Raw genomic sequence first — 13909 nt, forward strand, 5'->3', positions numbered from 1 at the left:
AAACTCATTTTGTTTTGAAATTTAAAAATACTATGTGTTCTGTATGAGTGTTCAGACTTAAAAAACATAAATAGATCTCTCTCTCCTGATGGGGCCATATTGAACCCCGTCCTTCCCTCTTCCCTCCAGCATGTGGTATGTGATGCCGCGATCCTCTTCTGTGTGAGGATCTGCTCCTTGGTTTACTGGCATCTGAGTGTTGCAAGCATCAAAGTGTGTGACTAGCTCTTTTGTAGAAAGTTACTGCTGAGAAGACCTTTGCTACCATCAGGGAAGACAAGAAGTATCTCACCTTTTCTCACAAGGTCTGAATTATTGATAAACTATCGAAGCCCAGCTTTTACCTCTATTATGCCTATCTTATATACCTGTCAAGAACATCAGTTAGTTTAATCGCTCAGTCGTATTCGACTCTTTGAGACCCCATGAACTGCAGCACACCGGGCTTTCCCATCTATCACCGATTCCTGGAGCTTGCTCAAGTGCATGTCTGTCGAGTCGGTGATGCCATCCAACCATCTCATCCTCTGTCATCCCCTTCTCAGCAGGAACCTAGTATTTTGAGAATTTGTCTAAAGTCTCTGGTGAATAGCACTAAAATATGTATGTGGTAGAAGGGAATGATTAAGTGAGGTGGAGAAAGAGTTCTGAAAATAACATTTCTGCTTTGGCTTCTTTACAGATAATATTATATTTCTGAGTGACCAGATGAAAGAGAAGCCGTAGACTGGACGATTCTTCTCTGGCCGGTGTTTGGTACAGTCTCATTTCCAAATCATGCTAGTGCTTATAGTTGCTAAGGACAAGAATTAAAATACTCTCCATTATAAAACGAGTGATAACATTTTCCTGACTATCACTCCCCTTCCCCTTTTTGTGTCATGGACTCTGGTGGCTCCTGCCTGTTAATGGTATTCACTGATTGTTTATTCTTTAAGAGATGGTTTCTGTGTACAAAGTTGTGAACTTTTAGGTTCATTCATGTTACAGCAAAAGGATGACTGTCCTTTGGGAAGGCCCCCCCGCCTTTTTTTTGTGCACACTTCTGTTATAGCATTGAGTCAACCACCACAGTGTTTTTGAGCATTGCTGTATGTCAGACATTTATCCCCTGGTTGTAGATACTGATTTCCTTATCTGGTTTATAGACCAGAAGGCAAGGGCTGTATCTTCTTTGTGTACTTGCGTGTTTAACCAGTGCTTTGCACAGGGTAGGCAATAAATGTTGACACGTGAATGATCCCAATAGGATAATGAGCTTTAGCCCAAAGTGAAGGGGTTTGCTGAGCAGCGGTTACAAGTATCTAAACTAAATACCTTCAAGCCTAAGCTACCTCAGTCACGTCTTTTGTTTTTGGACAGTTTCACCAGTAGCATTTATGAAACAGTTTATCAGCAGTAAAGACCTAACGTGCAACTGGGGATGAAAATGTTCATCTCCAGGAGGTGATACAGGGGCTCTGGTTTCACTATTTTCTGTCTTTCTAAGCCCCTATTCTCTGTCCTTTCAGTCTCATCCGGAGCTCTCTCTGTTTAGGGAGCCCCCTCTGGCACTGTGTCTCTAGGTTAGCGCCCAGGTATGATGTTTCCCTTTAGTTTTTCTACATGGTTTCCTGCTGTCCATACTGTGTACACTTTCATTATAAGATTCTGAAAATCACAGAGCACTAATGCTTTACTAGTAATGATTATATAAAATAAACTCTGTTTTAAATGCGTACTGTACTCTCTGAAGTTGGCGTAAGTCCTTCCCAGGTGTGCGTGCTCGTTTGCTGCTGTCTCACAGAGGCTGGCTGCTGTGGGCAGGTTGTCGGGTCACATGGCAGAAGTCCCTGGTCTCAGGCTCCAGCTCCACCTCTAACCCAGCCTGGTTATTTGTGTCCCAGGCTTTGTGTCCTCTCCCCCTGCCTCTGAGTGTGCTGCTCACTGTAGCTTACATCCTGCTGGATTTAAACGAGAACCTCATTCACACGTTATTTTATGGGCCCTTGGCTGTTTTAAGGTATCTTCTGCACACTTCAGCAGCTTTTTGTACTCATACTACAGTTTGGCTAAGGAAAGTTGGAGTTCCTTAGTTTATCCTTTACATGCCAAGATATGGGAGAAAATTACTGTTTCTTCATATCAACCATCTTTAAATTTTAATTTTTTTTTCAGCCACCATTTTCTTTTCTTTTTTCCTGTAACTGGGACCATTAATCAGCATATTACATCTGCTGTCTTGGTTCCCACATTAAAACTGTCTGATGTTGTAGTACTCACTCCTTGACCCCACATTCCTTAAGCAAAGTTGTAAAGTAGATAAATTTGTCTTTGGGGCAACTTTTTATTCTTGTCCTCAGTGAAGCTACTTTTATGCCCCTTCAAAGTTGTAAGAGGTCATGCTTATTAGTATTCCTATTTAAACTGGGTGATGAATCTGTGCTTTGGGAAAGTGACATGGTGAACAAAACAGCTTAATTGCCAAGTGATTCTGAGTCCGGGTGTAGGGGCCAGAGAGTGTGTCCTCCAGGATCCTGTGAGCTGAGGGGCTCTTCTGTAGACTCCCACTGGAGTTCACTTGAGATGCTCTGAGGTGGGTGGCGGGGCTTTCAGAATCAGGTGTTCAGGGCGGAGTCCTCGGCGTGCATGTGATGCTACAGACCTGGGATCCACAACCTGGTGGGCTGCAGGAGCATCAACTCTGCCCTCCCCTGCAGGCAGCCCCAGCTGCTGAGAAACTTGCTGCTGTTCCTAGGCTGGTCTCAGAGGAGACGGAGAATCCGATAGCAGTCACAGACTGTAGGGGTCTTCTAGTTTTGTGTCCTGCCTTTCCTTATTTCATGGTCTTACAATGTCAGGGAATGTACCTGTAGAAGACTGCTCTGTGACTTTGATTTTAGGATTCTGTGTTAGTTTAATGATGAGTATGATACGTGGAAGTGTGTGAGAAAAAGTGTCAAACAGCATGTGTGGTTTGAAAATATATCCCGTAGTTGAAAAAGAAGTAATTGATAATAGATGTATACCTCAAGAAGTCTAGAAGGAGAAAAAACAAAATGTTCTGATGATCTCTGAATGGGAAGATTGTGTATGATTTACTTTACACTTTTGTATATTCTTTTTTTTTTTTTTTTTTAAAGCATTGAGTGTGTATTAGTTTTATAATAAGAAATAAAGCTGTTTACATTTTTGGGGGGAAAAAAGCCAACCTTTCCATTATTTCCAAGCCAGGCTTATTCTCCTCATTCACGTTAAGCTAGTACCGTCTCATGCTTAGACACGTCATCTTCTTTTATTTTTTTCTTGTGTTCTCCTCTTAAGTATATACAATCTGGAAGGGTTGACTTTAAAGACTGTCGCATATGAGATCCACTATTTGCTGCAAGGTGGAGTTCTCGGAGTCATCCTTTTCTTAAAAATTGCTGGGTGCTTACTTGTTCAAAGACATCCAGAATCACCAGAAATGTTTCTGTGGCTGTTTTGGGGGTTACCTGTCATTGCCAACTGGGTTTTAGCCTAACCTTCGTAGCTCATTTAGGGGAAATTAATGGTAGTTTCTCATTGTTCCTAAAAGGTAACATGCAATTCTTGAGGGCAGAGTTGTTTTTTACTCAGACTGCCCTTTTACCCTTGTCTAGCTCAGCCCAGTGCAGTGATGGTTTAGGGCTTTGTAAATGCCTGTTGTTCTGTCCGACTGCACTGAGACATTGACATGCAAATGAGGGCAGGATCACTTTACTTGTTTTGCTGTCAGGGTTTGCATTATATGCCCTGAAGATTGGTGGGAGTAACAGTAAGCAAATCATCATAGAAAACAAGAGATCGTCACAAGGTTAGTGAGTTATGGAGAAATATTTTACAAGGTAACAGTAATCATATTAGTGGCTGCATACCAGGCCCTGAGCTAGGTACTTTTTACTATTGACTCATTTAACTACTACACTAAGAAGAAGTCATATTATCCCCATTTTACAGGTGAGGAAATTTGAGATTGAGAGATTAAGACACATGTCAAAGTGGTGCAGCTTGTAAGAGGCACGTCTGGGGTTTGAACTTGGATACGTGAGATTTGCATTTTGCTTTCTGCCCACAGCCTCCTTAGGGGCTTGCCTGTAGCTCAGCTGGTAAAGAATCCACCTGCAATGTAGGAGATCTGTTTCAATTCATGGGTTGGGAGATGCCCTGGAGAAGGGATAGGCTACCCACTCCAGTATTCTTGGGCTTCCCTGGTGGCTCAGTCGGTAAAGAATCCACCTGCAGTGCGGAGGACCTGGGTTTGATCCCTGGGTTGGGAATATTCCCCTGGAGGAGGACATGGCAACCACTCTGGTATTCTTGCCTGGAGAATCCCACGGACAGAGGAGCCTGTTGGGCTACAGTCCATGGGGTCGCAAAGAGTCGGAAACAACTGAGCAACTAGGAGCAGCGCAGCGTAGCCTCCTTCCCACTGCCTTCCCACTCCTGTTGACCTTGAATAACCAGAACCCCACTGCTGACTTCTGCCTGGAGCCCCATGCAGGGTGCATCTGAATCACACCAGGATTCCGTACCTTCTAGGCTTTAGTTGGGGAAGAATTACAAGTGATGGAGAAATAACCACCACCTCTTCAATATTCTTTCTCATTTTCAGTTTAATGATTCCCACAGGAAAATAAGTCAGTTAATTTCCGTACCAGGTTATCTTTACATATTCCTCTTCTTTTGTATCAAGCAGTGTCTCTTTACTGGTTAAAATAAGTTCAGGGTGTCTGCTGCTTTTATTGTTTCCTCCAGTTGTTTCCTTCCTACTGCGTGTTGAGATTGACCGGAAGATTGTTCAAGAATTTGTCAGGCTCATTTTTTAGAGAGGGAGACTTTTGGCCGGCAGCATTATCACTGACGTCCCCTCTCATTCCCTCTTTACTGTTCATCCAGTAGCTCTCTGCTATGCTTTGAACTTCAGGGTCCTGCTTGTTCATATAGGTGTATACATCTTGACGCTTTCTTGTTTTTCTCCTCTACCTGTTATTTGGAAAAAAGGTGGTCTGTCATAGTAGTTCATGAAGGCTGTGCAATCAGAAAGCCTGCGGTTAAATCTCTGCTTTGGTCAGAGCAGCTGAGTGAACTCTGGTGAGTTTCCTAACTTTCCATGCCATGATTTTTGTTGTTTTGTTTTCCTGTGAATAAACCAGGGATAATAGTAGTCCTACTTTTATGGCCCTGCTCTGAAGAACATAGTAAATAATATGTGTAACTTATATAGCACATAGTAACTGCATCAAGTGCTCAGTATATACTGGATGTTATTACTGTTGTTGCAGTTATTTTAAATAAGATGTATTTCTGTTCCAGTCACCATCTCCATCTCACCAAGTCTCACGGGATCCTTAGAGGGCATTTCAGTTTATTGTATTTTACCTTTTTGTGGTTATATTATCAACACCCATGGATTACGGAGCACATTTGGTCATTCTTTTTTCTTTGCTCTTTAGTTAATCTATGGCTATTTCTCATTAACCTGGGTATCTTTTTAAACTCAGAAGCCATATGCCACGCATCCATGCAGCCAGGACGTAAGGCTGAATATAAAAGGGCTCTTGCACTGAAGGAACTCATGGTGTAGGATGGGGGGGGGGTTGGGTGGGGAAGACGAAAGCAAGAGGCTGTGTAGTCAAGTGCAATACTCTAGTCACAGTGGAAACAGTCCTGCGGGGCACAGAGGAGAATAGTTAGGTTAGAAAGCAGCATGAACAGAGGTCCAGAAACTTAAAGGTCTATGAAACATTCAAAGATAAAACACGAGAAGTGGTTTGAGGCTAGACTGCAAAGGGCATTGAAGGCTTGCAGAGAACTTTGGCAGTAGGAGTCCTAGAAGGTTTTACAACAGGGACATCTCATCAGAATTGTCCTTTAAGAACTGTGGAGACAGGTGAGGGGTTGGAAGGAGGAAAGCGGAGAGGTCATTAGGAAGCTACTGAATAAGCCTGGGAAGGGTTAGTTGAGTGGGGATGAGAGGTGAGATGATGGCTGTCCAGGATTCACATGGACTCATTCATCTGTGTGCCGACCATGTGCCAGATCCTGTGCTAGGCTCAGCTGGGGACACGGAGAACACATAACTCCTACCCAGGATCTAGTGGTGACAGAACACGGGTGTTGGTGGTAAGAGAAAAGTCAGTCAGAAGATAATTTTGAAGGTCCTACTTGGGCTGCTGTGGAGATAGTGACATTTTTATTTGAGACTAAGGAATGTGGGCGCTGGGGCCTTGAAGATCCCCCTTCATGGGTCACAGCCTTGTTGTGGCGAAGGGGCTTGTGTAACTCACTGAAGCTATGAGCCATGCTGTGTGGGGCCCCCCAAGATGGACAGATCATAGTGGAGAGCTCTGACAAAGTGTGGTCCACTGGAGGAGGGAATGGCAAGCCACTCCAGTATTCGTGCCTTGAGAACCCCATCAACAATATGAAAAGGCAAAAAACATACGACACTGGAAGATGAGGCCCCCAGGTCGTCAGGTGTCCAATATGCTATGGGGCGGGGGAGGGCAACAGAAGATGAGATGGTTGGATGGCATCACCAACTCCATGGACATGAGTTTGAGCAAACTCCGGGAGATAGTGAAGGACAGGGGGAGCCTAATGTGCTGCAGGCCACGGTGTCACAAACAGCTGGACACGACTTAGCTACTGAACAACAGCAACAGCAAGGAACATGGGTGTGGGAGCAGATTTGAGAAGAGGGAAGACACCGAGTTTAGTTTTGTTTAGTTGTAGACTTTCTAGCTTATATTTAGGAGGGTGAAGGTTAATGAGCCTGGTGCTCAGAAGAGACGCTGAGGCAAGAGTGACAGTTTTTCTTCCCGCCAGACACATTGTAAGCAGGTTTTTGTGAGGTAACCTTCAAATGTGGCCAGGATTCCAGCTTTCTGTTGTGGAAAACCATATTATGGGAAAGATTTCCAGTTGTCTACCTGTTTTTATGATATACCTGGGGTTGGTTTTAATCAGGAATCGTATGATGACAGACACAGAGACAGCTGTCTTTGAGAGAAGAGTTCCTTACTTGCAGTTCTCGAGTGGAGGGCATGGGCCACACCATGCACACACGGGGAGGTGCCAGGGTAGGTCAGGAGGCAGCGGGAGGGAGGCAGAGGCGTGGGTTTCCTGGGGGAAGGAGCGGGTGAGACAGGATAGCGGAGCCGAACAAGTTTAGGGTTAGTCAGCTCAAACACATTTCAGTAGGCAGTGGGTAATGGGTGGTCCCTCGGTATTGGGTGCCTGAGGTATTGGGTGCCTGACTGTGGGGGGATTTCAGGCAGAAGAATAGTGTCCTGGTGAGAGCTATGAACTCAGGAGGCTGATGAGGGCTGGAGGCTTAAGAGGGCTGTGAACTCAGGGCTGCTTGATGTGCATATCAAAGGCATGCTTGTGGGCAACTCCTCTACTGTTTCTAGGAATCAGCTACAATTTGGGGGTGGGATGGGTGGGGGCAGTGGCTCCCATGATCTGCCAGGCCCCAGGATGTCAAAACATCATAAAATGCAGAAAATAAGACGCATTGTTTTTTAAAAAAAGAAACATGCATATGCTGCCTAGTATCTGTTATTCTTTCTACATTTACGGAACCCATATATTTGAGGGGCAACAGTGTGAACAGCAAAAGTACTGCATTCCTATTCTCCTTTGCAGTTAAGAATTGCTCGGGGCTGGGGTGGGGGTGGGGGTGGGTGTAAGCAGAAGTCATTTGTTGGCATTTCCAGGAAAGTTCCTTCAGTGACCAACTCTGCTGGGAGGCTCATCCACCGTCATCTGACTCTTTCTTGCCTGAAATGTGGCCGTGGTGGCTGAATCTCCAGTAGCCGCGTTGGAGCATGAGATGGTCTTCAGGCTGGAAGACAGAGGAAGCTGGGATCCATGGAGCCACCATACCAGTCCCGGACAGTCTACTTCTGGACTTCTTTTGGCGACACAAATAAATCTACCTTGTAGCCACTTGTTTGTGCTTTGCAGTTAAATCTAATCCTTAACGAATTCACACATTCTTAACCTTTTATCTCCATACATGTGATCAGCTCATTACTCTCACCTTTCTGTTGTATGACTCTCCACTGTGAGTAGAAGTGAAATCTTACTTCTGTTCCCACAGTCCTCCAGGCTTTTAACTTACCATCTCATTCTGAATTCGAGGAGGAGATTGGGACATAAACCCTACACAGAACCTTAACAGCGTTAAAAAGAGTGAATCTGAGCACCCTCATCAAATAAATATTGTGTAATTTTGCTTGAAGTCCCTAATGAGGACCCTTAGTTTAACAGCTCCCTGTTAAATAAAGGAGCACTTAAGAACAGAAATACTACCCTCATACTTCCCCTGGCAGTATAGCAGACCAGGTAATCTGGAGTGAGATTTACCAGAGGAAAAGTAACTGAATCCTGGGTTTAACATAGTTTTTATTGCATCACTGAATGTCTTAATTGAGGCTGCTGTAACAAAGTACCATAGGCAAGGTGACATAAACAACGGACATTTGTTTTCTCACCATTATGGAGGCAGGAAGTCCTAAGATCAGGGTGCCAGCATGGTTTCTTGTGAGGCCTGTGCTCCTGGCTTCTAGGTGGCCACCATCTCACTGTGTGCTCACATGACCTTGTTTGTGAGTGTTGGTAGAGAGCTCTCATGAGGAACTAATCCTGTTGTATCAGGGCACAGTGAGGAAGGGGGGAAAGTATTAAGATAGCAAAGTTGCAAAGACTGGGATTCCATAGAAGATACAAGGGAATCAATAGATGAGGAATTAGGAGTTGTTGGAAATAAGATCAGTATACGAAAGTCAATTACAAAGAGCAAAGAAAATGTAATTTCAAAAAGATGCTATACATAAGAGCATCAGAAGATGAAAGGTGTCCTTAGGTGTGTGGTCCTTTAGAGGACGTTATAAAGCTTTTGAAGTGCGTGATAAGACAAACTGGTATGCCATGTTTATTGGAAGCATCAATATGTAAAGATGTCAGTCCTTCCCTTGATGTTTTACAGATCAAAAAATTCCGGGGGCGATGGGACAAGCTGATCGTAAAGATGTATTCTTGAGCAAAAGTCTGAGACCAGGCAGTATGCTCCTGAAGAAGGGTGAGATGGGGGGCTTGCCCTGCCAGTTGGCAAGACAGGTTTTGTTTTGTTTTATTTTTTTCAAGTAATAAATGAAGTATACTGTGGATGCAGGAATAAGCATATTGAACAGTGGCATAGAATAGAGAACTCAGAAACAGGCCATGCATATATGGAAATGATAGGATGAAAAGTGGCGTTATAGATCACTAGGTTAAGTATGAATTATTCAACAAATGTTGCTAGGAAAATTTATCATCCATATAGGGAAAAAATGAATCTCTACATCTTACACAAAAGTCAATTCTTGGTTATTTAAAGAGTGAAAGGAAAAACAAAATTTTGGAAGAAAGTACAGGACAATGGCTAGGTTTTTTAAAATAAAATCTTCAACATAGAAACAAGTGATAAATTTAACTTAAAAATAACTTTTAAACCAGAAGTCACCACAAAGAAAACAAAAGGACAAGTCACAAACTGGCTGAGAAGATATTTGAAATAATATAACTGAAATAGTCTGGAATATAGAAAGGCCTAGAGAGCAAAAAGTATGAGCTGGAATATATGAAAAACTACAAAGCAATAAGAAAATGAGAGCTTAGTAGAAAAATGGTCAAAGACAGAAGCATTTAACAGGAGATATAAATTATCCACTAGTGTATGAAAAACTGGTCAATCTCATTAATAATCAAGGAAATGCAAAACCAGAAACTTCAATAAACTCTTACTTTAAGACCTCCATGATAGCAAGGTTCAACACATTTGACAGAGCAAAGTGCTGAGGGAGGATGTTGTAGACCATGGAAACCAGTGGGGGGAATGTAAATGGACACCTTTTGAGGGAGATAACTTGCCTTATTTAAGAAAATTGACATTAACTTGTAACTGAAATTTCACCTAGTTATTCTACCTTTAAGATACTCTATAGAAAAGTCTTGCCCATGTAGAGCAAGAAACAAGTCCAGAGGTGCTCATAGCAACAATATGTAATAGTACAAAACGAAACAATCCAAGGTTCATCCACATAGAATGGGTAAATAAATGCTCACACAGTGGATTATCATACAGCTGGGTAAATGCAGTTATCTCATAACAAGAATAATTTTATAAACATAGTATTCTTGCGTAGAGAATCCTGTGGACAGAGGAGCCTGGTGGGCTGCTGTCCATAGGGTCGCACAGAGTCGGACATGACTGAAGCGACTTAGCATGCATTGGAGAAGGAAATGGCAACCCACTCCAGTATTCTTGCCTGGAGAATCCCAGGGACAAAGGAGCCTGGTGGGCTATACTCCATGGGTCGCACAGAGTCGGACATGACTGAAGCGACTTAGCAGCAACTGCATTAATATCAGGTTGCAGAGGATATTTGTATAGCATGTTGTTTTTTTACAGGTTGAAATCAAGCAACTATACAGTATTTTTAATAGATAGGGACCTATATGATAAAACTGTTCAAAAAGGGAAAGAGTGATAAATACAGAATTCAAGGTGAGTTTCCACAGGAAACTGGGGGAAGGCACAGGGATAGGACAGAGAAGCAGAACACACACATGTGCCATGATACAACACTTTGTGGATACTTAAGTTGGATGGTGGGATTATGGGTACTTACTTTGTTTGCTTTATAGCTTACATATATGTTACATGGATTTTTATATGTATTAAATATTACATTAAATAACAGTCTTCATAAAAATATCCCAAGTGTGGTTAGTGTATAGGGCAGTGACCCTGTTAATAGCTAATGTTTAAAAAACACTCCTAGGCATTTCCCTGGCCATTCAGTGGTTAAGACTATGTTTCCAATGCACGGGGCCCGGGTTAAATCCCTGGTTGGGGAACTAAGATCCCACATGCCATGTGGTGTGGCCAAAAAAAAAAAATCAATGTTTAAAAAAAAACACGCCTGCATTTTACATTTTTATACTCACTGTCTTATTTAATTACTGTAACAATTCTATGAAATAGGTACTAGTATGCCTGCTTTACAGATGAGCACGTTGAAGTTGAGGAAGATTCGTTTGCCTAAGATTATATAACTAATGAGCAGAGCAGTGGCATTCAGATTTCAGATCTAAGCCTGGCTCCAGAACCCAGGTCCTTAAACGATTCATTCATATTGACTGTCTGGTACCTCCTCACTTTATTTCCAACCTGAGGATCAGAGAGATCAAGAAGTTTGCCAGATGCCACACACACAATTAGCTTAAAGCTTTTCTATGGCAAGAGTGCAGGTATCGTAGGTTGCTGTCTTCTGGGATTTTTCCAATTTTCAGATCACCAATTGATAAAATGTGTTATACAGATAAATGAGGAGGAATGTTAAAGGCAGAGAATGGGACCCAGATGTTTCTCAATGAAACACGTGTTGGTTTAAGGTACATCCCATGATTTGGGAGTATATAGGGATCATTAGTAACCAGAGCAGATGAAGCAGTGTGATAGAAAGAGGCTCTAAGATCTTGTCCTTGACTAACATTACTGATCCAGGCCCTATTTTTTCTCATATTTATTGAGTTGTCACCAATAGGTGGTCTTTGAGATCTTTAGTTAAGGCAATGGATTCTGAAGCCAGACTGCCTAGGTCAGAATCCTTGCTGTGCTGCTTACTAGCTCTATGGGAATCTCTGAGCCTTAGTTTTTTGCCTCTTTAAAAATGAGGAAAGTAATAGAACTCACCTCATGTGTTGAAAATTCAATGACTTACTCCAGTTACCTTAAAACAATTTGTAGCGTGTAATTAAGTGCTATGTGTATATTTTATTATTTTACGAGTGCATGCTTAGTTGCTCAGTCATGCCCAGCTCTTTGAGACCGTTTGGACTGTAGCCTACCAGGCTACTCTGTCCATGGGATTTTGCAGGCAAGAATACTGGAGTGGGTTGCCATTTCCTCCTCCAAGGGATCTTCCTGACCCAGGGATTGAACCCATGTCTCCTGCATTGCAGGCAAATTCTTTACCCACTGAGCCATTGAAGAAGCCCATTATTATTTGATATGTATTATATATTAGTCTGTGGATATGTTGGCAAATAAATCATCACCACCATTCAGTTCAGTTTAGTTCAGTTGCTCAGTTGTGTCTGACTCTTTGTGACCCCATGAATAGCAGCACACCAGGCCTCTCTGTCCATCACCAACTCCTGGAGTCTACCCAAACCCACGTCCATCGAGTTGGTGATGCCATCCAACCATCTCATCCTCTGTCGTCCCCTTCTCCTCCTGCCCCTAATCCTACCCAGCATTAGGGTCTTTTCCAATGAGTCAACTCTTCGCATGAAGTGGCCAAAGTATTGGAGTTTCAGCTTCAACATCAGTCCTTCCAATGAACACCCAGGATTGATCTCTTTTAGGATGGATTGATTGGATCTCCTTGCAGTTCAAGGGACTCTCAAGAGTCTTCTCCAACACCACAGTTCAAAAGCATCGATTCTGCGGCGCTCAGCTTTCTTCACCGTCCAACTCTCACATCCATACATGACCACTGGAAAAACCATAGCCTTGACTAGACGGACTTTTGTTGGCAAAGTAATGTCTCTGCTTTTAAATATGCTGTCTAGGTTGGCCATAACCTTCCTTCCAAGGAGTAAGCGTCTTTTAATTTCATGGCTGCAATCACCATCAGCAGTGATTTTGGAGCCCCCCAAAATAAAGTCTGACACTGTTTCCACTGTTTCCCCATCTATTTCCCATGAAGTGATGTGACCGGATGCCATGATCTTAGTTTTCTGAACATTGAGCTTTAAGCCAACTCTTTCACTCTCCTCTTTCCCTTTCATCAAGAGGCTCTTTAGTTCTTCTTCACTTTCTGCCATAAGGGTGGTGTCATCCGCATATCTGAGGTTATTGATATTTCTCCCGGCAATCTTGATTCCAGCTTGTGTTTCTTCCAGCCCAGCGTTTCTCATGATGTACTCTGCATGTAAGTTAAATAAGCAGGGTGACAATACACAACCTTGACGTACTCCTTTTCTTATTTGCAATCAGTCTGTTGTTCCATGTCCAGTTCTAACTGTTGCTTCCTGACCTGCATGCAGGTTTCTCAAGAGACAGGTCAGATGGTCCGGTATTCCCATCTCTTTCAGAATTTTCCACAGTTTATTGTGATCCACACAGTCAAAGGCTTTGGCATAGTCAATTCACCTCCATTATTGCTTCTATTTTTGTAGTGCATGGAATTCCCTTCTTTACCTTGCCTGCCCGGTGAACTCCCATTCATTTTAAGAAAAGTATCTTAAATGTCTTCTCTTTTTTCAAGCCTATTGACTATTCCAGGGAAAATATATTCCCTTGTCTGTGCAAACATGTATATTTTATATCTATCTCTTATAGCATTGGTCACACCGTTACATTATTTTTTTGTAGATATGTCTCTCTTGCTTACTATTCCATGAATTCCTGTACCTACTACACTGCCTGTCACATTAGTAGATGCTCAAGAAATGTTAGATGAATGAATGGCAGTACAGAAATAAGATTTAACTTCTAGTACATCTATTTTCCATTATTTTTCCTGAAATCCAACAATATTAGATAATCTAAAGCTTGAGATGAAAACAGTAATCAAACTTCTGGGAAATTTATTTATTCAATATGTATTTACTGAGCTTCTGCTGTATTCCCAGGACTGAGCTTAGGGCCCGAGTCTTCAGTGAGTAAAACTTCAAAAGGAGGCATTATTAATAGTTACTTGAAGTGACAGTTACATAACCATGATTGCCCTAGACAAGTGGGATATATGATCACTCTTATTACAGGAAATTTATACTGTAAAGAGGAAGGTTGTCTAGAAATAACCCTTGGAGTTCAATCTAGGTTGCCTGGACAACCCGTTGTCTG

The 13909-nt window shown here is 42.5% G+C and overlaps 1 protein-coding gene across 7 annotated transcripts in view; it reads left to right on the plus strand.

Annotated features, from left to right (window-relative positions):
* The window catches only part of SSBP1 (single stranded DNA binding protein 1), a 58922-nt gene that overhangs the window by 10076 nt on the left and 34937 nt on the right, over positions 1-13909 (plus strand). For 2 of the 7 annotated variants that reach the window (XM_081534419.1, XM_081534420.1), the window contains exons 7-8: positions 683-756; positions 7722-7953. In XM_081534419.1, the coding sequence (XP_081390545.1) occupies positions 683-726 (44 nt within the window). In that variant the 3' untranslated portion in view covers positions 727-756; positions 7722-7953. Of the gene's footprint in view, positions 1-682; positions 1726-7721; positions 7954-13909 lie in introns of those variants that run through there. The other 5 variants (XM_081534423.1, XM_081534421.1, XM_081534418.1 and 2 more) reach the window with 3 other exon arrangements.

The sequence above is a fragment of the Giraffa tippelskirchi genome, chromosome 10 (genome assembly GCF_054371585.1).
Source record: "Giraffa tippelskirchi isolate mGirTip1 chromosome 10, T2T-mGirTip1v1.2.pri, whole genome shotgun sequence".
Taxonomy (NCBI): Eukaryota; Metazoa; Chordata; class Mammalia; order Artiodactyla; family Giraffidae; genus Giraffa; species Giraffa tippelskirchi.